Source organism: Cucurbita moschata, unplaced genomic scaffold (genome assembly GCF_002738365.1).
Source record: "Cucurbita moschata cultivar Rifu unplaced genomic scaffold, Cmos_1.0 Cmo_Scf00023, whole genome shotgun sequence".
Lineage (NCBI taxonomy): Eukaryota > Viridiplantae > Streptophyta > Magnoliopsida > Cucurbitales > Cucurbitaceae > Cucurbita > Cucurbita moschata.
The window spans coordinates 2,896,498-2,910,455 of record NW_019268539.1 but is presented as its reverse complement, the minus strand read 5'-3'; the positions used below and the strand labels follow the sequence as shown (position 1 = coordinate 2,910,455).

The following is a 13,958-nucleotide window of genomic DNA, read 5'->3' as shown; positions in this document are numbered from 1 at the left end:
GGGGGGGGGGGGGGGGGGGGGGGGGGGGGGGGGAAAGAGTAAAAGAGAAGGGGTTGAGAGGGTTAGGAGAGAAACTGTTTGGTTCGCCGGAAAGTGAACAGAAAATGGAGAGGGAAAACCCTAGGTTAGGGTTAGGGTTTGGGATTGGGATCGCAGGGAGAGAGTGAAACGAAATTTGATCGGAACTTTTTCAATTTTGTTGCAGATGAAATGTTGGCTAATTCGAGTTCATCTTCCCCATTGTTTCCGGTTTGATTCGGTGCGGGAAGGAGCAGGAATTAAGAATGCTCATCGAAACCACCCAATAGAGCACAGCCACGTCAGAGTAACTTTTTATTTTTATTTTTTTTAATGAAACTACTTTTTCTTTTACAATATTTTAAACAAACATACCACTTAGAAATGTGTCTTTAACAGTTCAAAAATAATTTTTTTGGATTTAATTTTGAATAATTTTCGTTTATCGAGCCTATGTTAGGGGAAATTATATACTTCAAACGTCTCTCTTACTTCATCAATCTATCTAGCTCTCTCCTTGTTTTGTTTGGTCGTTACCCGAGTATGAATCGCTAGAGCATATCAAACTGTTTTTTGTACATCGGTTTCGTGTGACCAACTAGATGAGTGTTTACCCCAATTCGTGTTCGATCAGTTGGTGCTTAATTGAGTGAAAAACCGGTCAGTCAACATGGATCCTACAATTGGTTGAGGTGGGGTTACATTTTTTTTTTATTTGATTTGTGTTAGTTCCTTAGGTCTCATGGTAGGATAGGATACTCATAACATTTTGGCATTTTATTGAGGTCATTCTAAGTCAAACCAGCAACAGTTCAAGTCTTTTAAGGTAACGTTGGGCCTGTGAAATTACTTTCAACAACGTCTATACTCTTTAGTAAATGTTATGATTTGGACCTTAATCTTATCAAACTGTGTTGGGTGTAGTTTGAGGTTGGTCGATCTAATTTTGGGTCGACATTAGATATTGATATCTCTTACATGAAGTGGTATGTCGGGACGAGCTTAATCTCATTAGGATGTCGCCAACTAACCTCTAGAATCAAAACAAAAACATATGCCAAAGTCATGGCGAGAAATGGCTGAAACGTCAGCCCAAATCGCAAGGGCTTCCAATTTTTATTGACCCAATAAGCGATTGGGTTGGGCCTAAAATAGAGCCATCAATGATCTCATGAAGGCCCATGTATAAATTAGTGGGAAACACGGTGGATGTAGCCCTAAAAAAACTCGATAATTTGAAGATTTTAATTAATCCGATTTCGGTTAGAATTCGAATCAGGATTCAGAATTCAGATTTGGCACCTAACATTCCCTACATTCTGTGCGACATAGTCACATTACATACTTTTCGTTTCGTAAGAGTGAAAACTGTGAGATTCCACAATAGTTGGAGAGAGGGGAACGAAGTCTTCTTTATAAAAGTGTGAAAGACATTGAGGGAAAGTTCGAGAGAGAAAGCCCAAATAAGACAATACCGACTAGCGGTGAGCTTGGGCTGATACAAAAACTATCATCACAGGCTAACAGAAGTTCTTTGTCCTCACTCACATGCATCCCAAGTTGCTCCAAGTAAATCACATTTAACCATGGAGTTCCTGTAATGTAATTGAGCCACTGAAAACCTTGTTAGCATAGATATTAACTTTCATTTCCTTTATGCATTTCTTAGTCATTATATCGTCAGAGTTACTCTCATTCAGATGAGTCTCTATTCATTCATGGGTCTCTCTTTAATATCTCAAGCATCCTATTATATTCATCGATATAATGAGGTTCTTTTTTCATTCAAAATTAACTCACAGTTTAAAAAACATTTTAAAAATTAAACTAGAAAATAAAATTTATATTAAACATAACTAGGATAAACATTTAATATAACAAAAGAAAGTTAGGAAAGGGTCTGTCAATTAAGAGTCGGGCCACTTTACTACTAAGCTACCCAAGAAAGAAAAAGAGAGTTCAATTCAAATACTTTCTAAATTGCTTTAAAGTCGGCATTAATTTTATTTAAAAAAAATTAGTACACCGAAAGATGAAATTCAAACTCTAAATAATACAATAATCAATTGAAGTATGTTCATGCGAACTATTCAATTAGAATAAAAATAATATACTAATGTTAGGTCCAAGAGAACGAAATGACAATATTAATATAATAAAATTGTATACATTTATAATATTCATATTATTTGATTATGATTATTCCCACCATAGACCATATTATAAAATAAAATTCTCTAATTAAAAGTTTGATTACTCAATACCCCATTAACATGCTGGCACATGCCCTTGTTCCCTTTCTATGGGTCCCTAAATATTTATACTTTTTTCCTTACCCACAAATATCATAAAAATTAATTTAAATTCAAAGAAAATTAAAAAATTAAAATTAAAAACCCCATTTTTTTCATAGCTTAAGAAATAATAATAATAATAATAATAATTAAACATAATAATAATAATAATAATTAAACATAAAAACAAACCAAACAGACAGACAGTAGGTGAAAGTTTACAGCTTTTCATGTCTCTTCTATTACAAATATTGCCCCCAAGAACAGATCATTTGATATTTTTTTTCTCTTTATATACTAATAATTTAAACAAAAAAAAAACATTAAAATTTCAGAAATACACAGAATAACATGCATGTGTTCCAAGCTGGAACCATCTTCTTCATTCTCTCTCCTCACCTAGCTTCTGCTTTTGCATTTCTCCATGGCTCTAGGGGCTGAAGAACAGCAAAGAAATTAACATAAAAACCAATGGAGGTTTCAATGGAGATGTTGAGTTAGGGTTTTTCGATTAGTTACCGAGACCGATGGCTTCTGATCCCTTCATGATTCTTAAACGCTTGCATGAATCCACGAACATTCTGTAAGGATGTTGTTCGGTTAGAACGGAAGGAAAGAGAAATGAAATGGACGGGATGGGGGAAATTATTGAAACTTACTCCCATGGAACGTCGCCGACGAGCATCCAGTCGCCGTCTTTGTCTTCGTAAGTTGGAACGAACTCGGAACTGTTGAGAAGATCCATCAACTTTCTTTCGTTCATGAAGTCTATCATTCCTTCCGTGCCATATTCACCTTTTTAACGAAAGAAAACTCTATTAGAAAGAACGAACCACTTTTTGGAATGAAAAAAATAAAGGGTTTTTTTTTTTTTTTCGTACCCATGGTGAAGGAGCTGAACATCTTGGCCAAGGCATCCGAGAGCTCTTGGTAGCTTTGATACATTTTCAAGTCTACCTTGCGAAGATATGGAGCACCATCCATGCAAACCTTCACAAATGCGGCCGAGCCACTGTTCCCTTTCTCCGCTCCTTCACCACTCGTGTTCTTCTGTGCCATCACGTTCTTCCTGTACGATCGCACTGGTGGCCAACCCACGACTTGCGCTCTAAAAAATCCAAACAAGTCTCGTCAGGACAAAAAAAAATTATTCAATGAAGCTGTTACCATTCAAATCTTACTAATAAAACTACACGATACAAAACCGTTAAGTTACACTATTCTAGACTCAATGAACCCTAATTGAATTTAGCTCGTTTTGAAGGAAGAAATTTACTTGGCAGGAGGCTTAGCCGGATCCTTGGAGCAGAGGTTCGTCTGGCCGTCGACGACGTTTGCTGCAACATTCTTGCCACCACCGGCACCGCCACCACTGCCGCCATCCTTACTCTGAATGTTAAGCTTGAGATCAACAGTTTCAGAGAAACCCCGCTTGCCAGAAGGTTTGAGGGTCATCTCCAACGGCTGATCTCCGCCACCGCCGCCGCCGCCAGGCAAGCCGAGGCAGAGCTCGGTCTCCTTCAAGCTAACAAACTCGTTGGGCATTTTCCGGCCGACTGCTTCCATGTAGAATCAAAACAAGCTTATAAAATGTCGTCGTTTTGGCCTTCAACTTCCTTCTCTCCTTCTAGTTCTTGTGTGTATTGTATTATGATCCAATGGATGGCTATGGCTTTGATTTTAATAGAGACTGCTACCCAATAATATAAGCAACCAAAATTCACTCTCTTTTATTGGATAGGAAGTAAAAAAAATTTATGTATTTAAAAAAAAAAATCAAATCATTAATAATTGGTCCCTACTATAAAGTTTATTTATTTATTTATTATATATTCAATGCAATAAAGTATATCACATCTCAATTCATTTAACCAATTATTCCTTTTTATTTTCTTTTTTAAACAATTTTAAATTTTAAAGATTATAGCTATAGAAATATATGTAACGGCCCAAAACGGACAATATTTGTTAGCAATGAGCTTGAGCTGTTATAAATGGTATCAAAGCTAGACACTGGGCGGTGTGTCAGCAAGGACGTTGGTCCCCAAAGAAGGTGGATTATGAGGTCCACATCGGTTAAAGAAGGAAACAAAACATTTTTTATAAGGGTGTAGAAGCTTCTGTCTAGCAAACGTATTTTAAAACTGTGAGACTCATGACGATACGTAATGGGCTAAAGTAAACAATATTTACTAGCGGTGAGTAAAAATTTCAACGTTTATTAATGAGTGTCAATCTGGTTAAATATTTTTTCTAGCTTGGTCTGGTCAACTCGACTCTCTCTTTTCAATAAATATTATTTTATTTCAACCGGATAGTTTATATATTTTTTAGACGAATAGAAACGGGACACGTCAAATGGAAAAGGGGTTGTAAGTTAGGCATGTGGGGGATGAGTAAACAAGAATTTTGATATTGGCAATGTGAAAATTGGAACTTGAATTGAGTGCTTAACTGTTATAGTCAACCATCACATGCAACACACTAATCAAACTTTGTTATATATTAATAAATCATACATTATATTTCATGTTACAAAAATATTTACATTTTTATAATTAAATACTCCAAAGTTCGTGGTAATCTCATACTATATTATATATATTAAATGTAACACTAAATATTCATAAACTTAGCCATGTACTTCTGGATGTGGAAACTTCAGATGCATTTGAAAATCGTGAGACTGACAACGATACGTAACAGACGAAAGCAAACAATATATGCTAATGGTGGATTTGGACTGTTAAAAATAGTATGAGAGCTAGACACCGAGTGGTTTGCCAGCGAGGGCACTAGCCCCCAAATAGGGTGGATTGTGAAATCTCACATCAATTGAAGAAGAGAACCCGCTATTCGGTATAAGAGTGTGGAAATCTCTGTTTAACAACCGTTTTTTAAAACCATATTGCATTATCCCTTCCCATCAAATCATAAAATTTTAAAAATATTAATTTTTATTTTTGTAATATATATAACTATTTATTTATTTATTAAAAATAAGCCATGTTACTAATTAAAGCCATTTGACATTCGCTCTTGGATCAATGAAATTATTATTATTATTTCATTTTAACAATAAAAATAAATATATAAATAAATAAAGATTCTTCTATGGTCCTTATGAGCATATATCCACATGAAAAATTATATTTTATATTTATATCTATAAATAGTAAAGACATGGATGAAAATTTGCATATGGTTTGTCCATTTTATGTATATATATATATATATATATATATATATATATATATATATAATGGATGATATTCGAGGATTTAATTAACTTGAAACAACGCTTTCCTTGCTTCTTTAGGACCCAACTTTGGTTGACGTTAGGAGTTAGGAGAAAAGACTTCTTCTCGTTTGGTATACATCCATATGTTCGATCGATATCTTTCATTATTTTCTTATCTTAAATGTCCCACTCGAAGGTTGAACCATTTGATGTAACAGCTCAGACCTACAGATAGCAGATATTGTTCTCTTTGGGTTTTTCCTTTTGGACTTACTTTCAAGGTTTTTAAAAAATGATTCCTTCTCCTTCTCAACTGATATGGAATCTCACAGTGGACATTTCTAATTTCAGTGTCAACTAAATGCAAGATGGATGAACGAGAGAGTTTTATCGTATACAGTATAAGCTTGTGTTGCATAGACACGAAAGAATAAAGATAAGATAATAAGAAAGTCTTAATAGGTCCCACGTGGTCGTGTTCGAGCAACGCGTTGTTAGGGTAATAAAAAAAGGAAGAAGATAATGGAAAAGGGGATATGTTTGAAGAGATCCCCGCAAGAGACATGAACATGAAGCAACAGCATGAAATGGTATGAGCATCATTGATTCTAAAAGAGAAATAAGATGACATGGTGGTGACTGACAGACAAGTCACATCTCATGGAGAGGGAGACATTTCTAACCCTAGCTGTGCCCTTGCTCTGTCACAATCCCTAAAACCCCATTTCTCTTTGCCTTGTTTCTTTCCTAACCCTAACTCTCTCTCTCTCTCATTCAAATCCACTCTTTCACTACCACATACATATTCTTCCATCCTCGTTCTATTTTGATTCCTAAACTTTCAAAATATTTATTATAGTCTCTGAACTTTAAAAAATAATCATGCTCATAAGATAAGAAACGAAAGGGTTGTTTTTTACCATTCAAGTATAGAAATTCATAAATGCAAGAGTTTCAACGGATATTATAAAAGTTTGTGGATCGAAATGGAACAAGTTTCAATGTTGAGGACCAAAAAAACAATAAAAAAATACTCCTAACCGTCCAAACGTTTCAATAATATTCATAAATTTTCAAAAAAATAAATTTTTTTTAATAATGTTTCAAAAATACCCATGAAATTTTAAAAATAAAATTAGCACCCTTTATTTTCTATCAGCGCCTCGTAGATTTGAACTCTTAAGGGTATTTATTATATACTTTCGAGAGATCAAGGGTATTTCTGGAATAAAATATTAGCGATTTTCATGGTATATTTTTTAGATTTTTTTAAGGTTTAAAATATTTTCGATATTTTTATTAATTAGAAAGAAAAGAAAATAGTCAAAATCATATAAGCTTACAAGAAATCAATTTTTGGTTTGAATTCCCAAACAACTCCCTTATCTCCCTCATGAAAGAGACATAACCCACTTGCATCTCTAATACATACATTATTTATTAATATTATTATTATTATTATTATTATTATTATTATTATTATTATTATTATAAGTAATGTGAGTTCATTTTCACAATGTGTTGTGTGGTGTGACTATTAATGTGTACCCATTTGTATTAATGATAACTATTTAAGTCTCCTTTCATAAATATATCATTTTTTTTTTCTTCGGTTTATAATTATTTCTTTCTTTTTTTAAATTAAAAAATTCACAAAAACTTCATTTTCTTTCTCTTTAAATATTATTACCCTCCATTATTTATATATATTTATGTTTTCTCAAATAATTGTGGCTGAATAATTACCCATTTTTATGAACATAGATGAAATTACCATTATGCCCTTTGTTAGACGAACACGACTCTCCACAATAGTATGATATTATCCACTTTGAGCATAAGCTCTCATCCAACACCTCCTCCCGAACAAAGTGCGCCTCCCCTTAATCGAGGCTCTACTCCTTTGGAGTCTTAGTCATTTTTTACTGCCTTTTTCTTTTGGAGTTCTTTGTTCGATGTTTGAGGATTTACCAATCTATTGGCACGACTAAGTTTAGGGCATGGCTCTGATATCATGTTAGACGAACACGACTCTCCACAATGGTATGATATTGTCCACTTTGAGCGTAAGCTCTCATGGCTTTGCTTTGGGCTTCCCCAAAAGGCCTCGTACCAATGGAGAGAGTATTCCTTGATTATAAACTCATGATCATTCCCTATATTAGCCAATGTGGGACTTTCATCATCCAACACCCTTCGTTTTCGTATTTTCGATAATGACTTTAACAATCATTTCTCAAATCCCCATAAGAATAATAACGAACACAAGCTATTTTCTCAAATCGTACACGTTAACTATAAGATAATCAAACTTTAAGCCTAAATTAAGCTTTTGGTCGATTATAAACATTTAAAATCAACCACAAAACTCAACAAATCAAATCTGTCTACGATCTCGACGATCCCCAGTCTCGATACTTTTCAAAAGGGCAAAAGGGGCATGTGTTTATTTATTTAATTGAACCAATTTTATAATATATAGTTTTGGAGCTACAGTTGATTATAATCTTGATAATATTCCAAATGTTCCTTAAATTTAGGACATGGTGGGGGCTGCCCTATTTTTGGTTGGAATGTCTAAAAAACCCTAACTTTAAGCTGCCCTCATGCTGACCAATATTTCACCATTGCCCACTTATTTTATTTATTATTGCTGTTTCAAATATTATTGACATTTATGAAAGTTCGTAAAAACAGACAAAATTTATCAATGGTAATAATAAAGATACATACAAAATTCATATATTTATAAGTAAATAGTTGTTGCCAAAGAATATTATTGAATGTGTATACAGAATGTCAGTCTATAATGATGAAAATTAATTCAAACTATATTATTGTTTTTTTTCATTCTAAAATAAAAATTTGGATGTAATATTTATGGTCCAAACTTACATGATATCACCTGACATGATAAAAGCCGAATAAATCTAAATTTATTTCGGTTCGAATTTATGTTTTGTCTTCTTACGATCATAATTACGTCATTGATTTAGTTGAAGTTCATAAGAGAAGTCAGGTCGTAGCGTAGAAAGGTAGTTTGTGAACATTTAAGATGTGGAAACCTTTCCCTATTGAAGGTGTTTTAAAATCTTGAGGGGAAGTCCATAAGTGTGAGCCCAAAAATGACAATATTTGTGAACGTGGGCTTGGACCGTTATAAATGGTATCAGAGCCAAACCCCAGATACCGCTTATATTGTCCTCGTTGGGCTTTCCCTCAAGGCTTTAAAACGCATCTGCAGGAGAAGGTTTCCACACCCTTATAAAGGGTGGTTTCTTCTCCTCCTCAACCAATGTGGTACATCACAATCCACCCCCAAGGTTTCCACACCCTTATAAAGGGTGGTTTCTTCTCCTCCTCAACCAATGTGGGACATCACAATCCACCCCCTTCAGGGCCCAGCGTCTTTACTGGCACACCGCCTCGTGTCTACCCCCCTTCGGGGAACAACGAGAAGGCTGACATATCATCCAAAAAGACAATATTTGTGAACGTGGCCTTGGACCGTTATAAATGGTATCAGAGCCAAACCCCAGATACCTCTAGCAGATATTATCCTCTTTGGGCTTTCCCTCAAGGCTTTAAAACGCATCTGCTAGGAGAAGGTTTCCACACCCTTATAAAGGGTGGTTTCTTCTCCTCCTCAACCAATGTGGGACATCACAATCTACCCCCTTCAGGGCCCAGCGTCCTCGCTGGCACTCTTTCCTTCCTCCAATCGCCCCAAATCCACCTCCCTTTGGGGCCCAGCGTCTTTACTGGCACACCGCCTCGTGTCTACCCCCCTTCGGGGAACAACGAGAAGGCTGACATATCATCCAATGTCTGGCTCTGATACCATTTGTAACGCCCCAGATCTACCGCTAGCAGGTATTGTTCTTTTTGGGCTTTCCCTTTCGAGCTTCCCCTCAAGGCTTTAAAACGCGTCTGCTAGGGGAAGATTTCCACACCCCTTATAAATGGTGGTTTTTTCTCCTCCCCAACCAATGTGGGACATCACAGTATCAAAGCCAGACACTGAGCGGTGTGCCAGCGAGGACACTGGCCCTCAAGGAGGGTGGATTGTGAGATCCTACGTCATTATAAGGGTGTGAAAACCTTTCCCTATTAGACGCGTTTTAGAACCTTGAGGGGAAGCCAGAAAGAAAAACTCAAATAATACAATATCCGCTAGTGGTGTGGCTTGGGCTGTTCAATAGTATGCTTACTAAGTGCTTCGATTTGAACTATACGGAAGATGTCTTACTATTATACAATCGTATATCAACCAAATGGACAATCAAACCTATTTCTCAATTCAACAGAAGCCGAAAGAGGTGAATAGGGTCCCAGACATCTAAAATAACATATCTGATTACGCCGATCCCTAATCTCAAAATTCAAATGTGATGGAGTTCATTGAGTATAGCTTAAGTAATGTACGTTGCTTAGAATTATAAAACAACATTTACGATATGGGTCGATATAGATCATGTGCTCGTATCATTGGGATGGTCTAATAATAATTAAAAATGAAACTTTTCATTAAAAAAAACATGTAAAGGTTTGATTTTTATTTTTATTTTTTTGTTAGTTTGATGTCATTGGTTACGGAGATGAGTCAAATGTGTTTACCTCAAAACCTAAAACGATTTGGTATCCGTTAGTGGGTGACAAAAGAATCCCAACTTTTTCATTAAAAAAATCTATATTTATTTATTTATTTAGAGTGCTTATCTTTAATATTATTTTATAATCACTCCTTTAATAATAATAAACTATTTAAAAGATATTTCCTTAAAAATGATTTTTTCCCCATAATAATTAAATAAATAAATGTGAATAATGCATATTAGTGGAAGTTTAGTCCAAATTTAATATATATGATTAATATTTAAAAGTAATTTGATGGATTTTTTCCAATGAAGATTGTTTTAGTCTAAGCTTTTGGGAGCATGGAATCTTTGCTTTTTATATGCATTCACACATTAATCCAAAATACCTAATCTACCCCCATAATCCCTGATTTTATTCCACGTTTTCTTCCCTTATTTTATCACATCTACGCATGTTCGTGGGATTGTGGAGCTCGGGAATGACATCCTCGTCCTCGTCCCTATCCCATTTAAGTTTTTATCGGGATCAGAGTCGTGAAAAATTTGCTGGGATTGAGTTCTACGCCACAATTAATTTTGGTTATTTTTTTTTAAAAAAAAATATATTTAAAGGGGCAATTTTTAATATAATTTACAAAGAAAAAATTAATTTCAACTAGAAAATAAGGAAAGTCACGTTGTAAGATTGAAAATTTATGACAGCTAAACAGTTCATCAATATAATAACTTTGCATGGGACCAAACTCAAATATGTGATATCTATGTCCTACCGAACTGAATACAATTCATTCAACCAAAATGGAGTTGTTTAATAGTAAAAAAAAATATTAAATATTTTTTTGAATCATTCAAACCACTGTTGGTCATATTTCTTTTTATCGAGAAATCGAATGGGCTATACAAGGATTTTGTCCTCTCCGGTTTATGGCTGCTTCTCTATGGTGCTGGTTGTTGCTTCATTGAATTCGCATCATTAATAGGTTCACGATTCGACTTTGATCGTTATGGACGGGTACCAAGATCCATATTTCTCTTTATCGAGAAATTAAAGAGGCTATACAAGGATTTTGTCGGGCCTGCTCATATGGTACGTAGTCCTCTAGTATCTCACTCAGCTAAGTAATTAATGATATCGGTATGAATATTTCAACTACATCAAATGAGCTTTCTAATTGGTCAAGACTCTCCTGTTTATGGCTGCTTCTCTATAGTACCAGTCGTTGGTTCATTGAATTCGCTTCATTAATAGATTTACGATTCGACTTTGATCGTTATGGACTGGTACCAAGATCTAGTCCTAGACAGGCAGACTTAATTTTAACGGCGAGTAAGGTAACAATGAAAATATATATAGTTTAATTTAATTAGTTAATATTGCTTATACTTTTAAAAAATATATAATTTTGTAAATTAATGAAAACGACTATTTTTGTTTTTATTTGTAAAGAATTAATTTTAGAAAAAATAAACAAAAAATGGGAAGTGGGCCCCACAAAAATACACGAACGGCAATGGAGGTAGGAACGTGGAACGGGGTTTAAGACGACACGTGACGAGTTTGGCAGGTGAGGAAATAATTTCAAAGACCAATGACAACCCAACCAAACAGCCCCTTTAAGTGTGGGTGGGGCCCACATTTCCCTGTCAGCAGCACCACACGTGGACGATGGTCCAAGCCACCGTGCGTGTTCCCGCCGTCCTGAATCCCTGCCCCCACACGCTTTTCCAATCTGGTTCCAGTTCTATCGTACCCTTCCCATGGCCCCACACCCAATTAGGCCCCACCCCAAATATGACTCCTTTTTAGCTAATTCTTGATTAATAATAATAATATGAAATTAAATAATGACAAATTTGTCATAAAATTAAATATTTTACAAAAATGCCACGTAAGAATATTATCGATTATTCCCATTTCACGTGTTAGCAGATAAAACATAAATTATCATTATAACGGTTTATGATAGTAAGTATTGTCTTTTTTGGACTTTCTCTCAAGATTTTTAAAACGTGTATGTTACGTAGAGATTTTGATAACATCGTAATGTGAGATCTCACAATCCACTCCTTAAAAGCCAGGCTCAGTAAGGACTCCTTACTGACACTCGTTCCTCTCTCCAATTGATAATTTTGTTTCTTCTGTCGAGCAATCTTGTGTTCAAATGTATTAAAGCAAGTAAAGTTTAAAACCCCAAATAGGAATTAGACGAAACCGACGCTACAAAGACGGGTTGTTAATATGGTAGGAGAGAAGCATTAGGGGTTTGGTTAGGGAGAATATTAATGAAGGAGACGTCATGTTTGGTTGAGATAGAAATAAGAAAGGAGGAGGAAAGTGTGCATATTGTTGAATGTACACAGTGGTCAGACTCATAATTCAAACATATTTGTTTGGTTGGTTGGTTTAAGTTGTAAAGTTATGAGAGCAGCACAGCAGCTGCAGCAGCTTGATGAGGGGATACCCACGGATTTTAAAGCCATCCAACCAAAACTAACCCTAATTTTTGTCTCTCTCTAATTTATTAGGTTTTCAATGTTGTCAATATGTTCACTTCATCGTAATGAGCTTGTTTCAATTCAATTATGAGTTTCGAAGCAACGTATACTCCTTGTTGATATGTGGTGTAGTATAACATTCGACCTTATTGGTTTCTTGAAGTAAGAGTCTTCGAATTTGTTGCTTCTGAGATTCGCTAGGATCGTTGAAATTCGAGGGTAGATATGTCAGTTTTTACGAGAAAATGTGATTAAGTTTAGTGGGATGATTCGAGGGCTCATGCGTTTGGACTTCTATTCATCCTCGACTGACCTACTAGGGTTTAGACTCATCTCACTGTACAGGTACGTAAACAACCTGAGTTCAGCTCGACACTACTTTAGATTACGTATTAATTTAAACATTAGAGTATGTTGTTGGACATAGTACCTGTAACGGCCTAACCCCAACACTAATATTGTCCTCTTTGAGCTTTTACATTCGAAATTGCTCTCAAAGTTTCTAAAACACGTTTGCTAAAGAGAGGTTTCTACACCCTTATAGAGAATGTTTCGTTCTGCTCTCCAACCGATGTGAGATCTCACAATACCACACTGATATGAGTTCTTCCTTGTAAGACGGATTAACTTTGAAACACATACTCCAACATGCACCAGCTCAAATTGTGCAAACCATTTCATGATCTCTGTCACAAGGACAGTATCTACATCAATTAAGAGGAGAACTAATCAGTGTGGAAACCTCTCTCTAGCACACGCGTTTTAAAAACTTTAAGGGAAAGTTCAAAAACAACAGTAGACTTGGACGGTTACATCTTAACGTTCTGACAGAAATAAAACTAAAACATCATTATTCGGTATAACTCGACCATTTAAGCGTTTGAACAAACTTTGAATCGAAACGCATCAGAAATGGCAGTGGTTAAGGGAGCAAGTGAATCCAGGAAAGACCCAAGTGGAGGAGGCCATGATGCTTCTACGAAAGCCAACACCAAAAAGAAAAGAAAAGAAAAGGAATCCCAGAAAGAAAATGAAAAGGAAAAGAAAAGAAAAAAAAGTGGCATATTTTCTCGGACACCAAACAGTGCTAGAAGTATGATTATGATTCAAATTTCAAGGGCGACCCAGTTGTCATATCGTATCCAACCTGGAAATTCCAGCAACAATTGACCAAAATCTGATTCCATTGCTCGCCCATCGCTATCTCCTCCCCCCTCTTCACCCTCTTCCTCTCCCTCCATTCATAGATTGCCAAGCCTTCCCCTCTCTCACCGCACCTCGTTTTCAGATAAGATTTTATCCAGTGTCTAA

At 35.5% G+C, this 13,958-nt stretch overlaps 1 protein-coding gene across 1 annotated transcript; it reads right to left on the bottom strand.

The window, feature by feature from the left end:
* Positions 1-2,503: 2,503 nt before the first annotated feature.
* Positions 2,504-3,994, bottom strand: LOC111460161 (auxin-responsive protein IAA14-like). The gene is made up of 5 exons (XM_023103288.1): positions 3,589-3,994; positions 3,194-3,420; positions 2,972-3,107; positions 2,832-2,893; positions 2,504-2,749 (listed from the first exon to the last, which is right to left on the bottom strand). Exons 1-5 carry the CDS (start codon positions 3,876-3,878, stop codon positions 2,712-2,714), a joined length of 753 nt encoding a protein of 250 aa, XP_022959056.1. The 5' UTR covers positions 3,879-3,994; the 3' UTR covers positions 2,504-2,711.
* Positions 3,995-13,958: the final 9,964 nt, after the last annotated feature.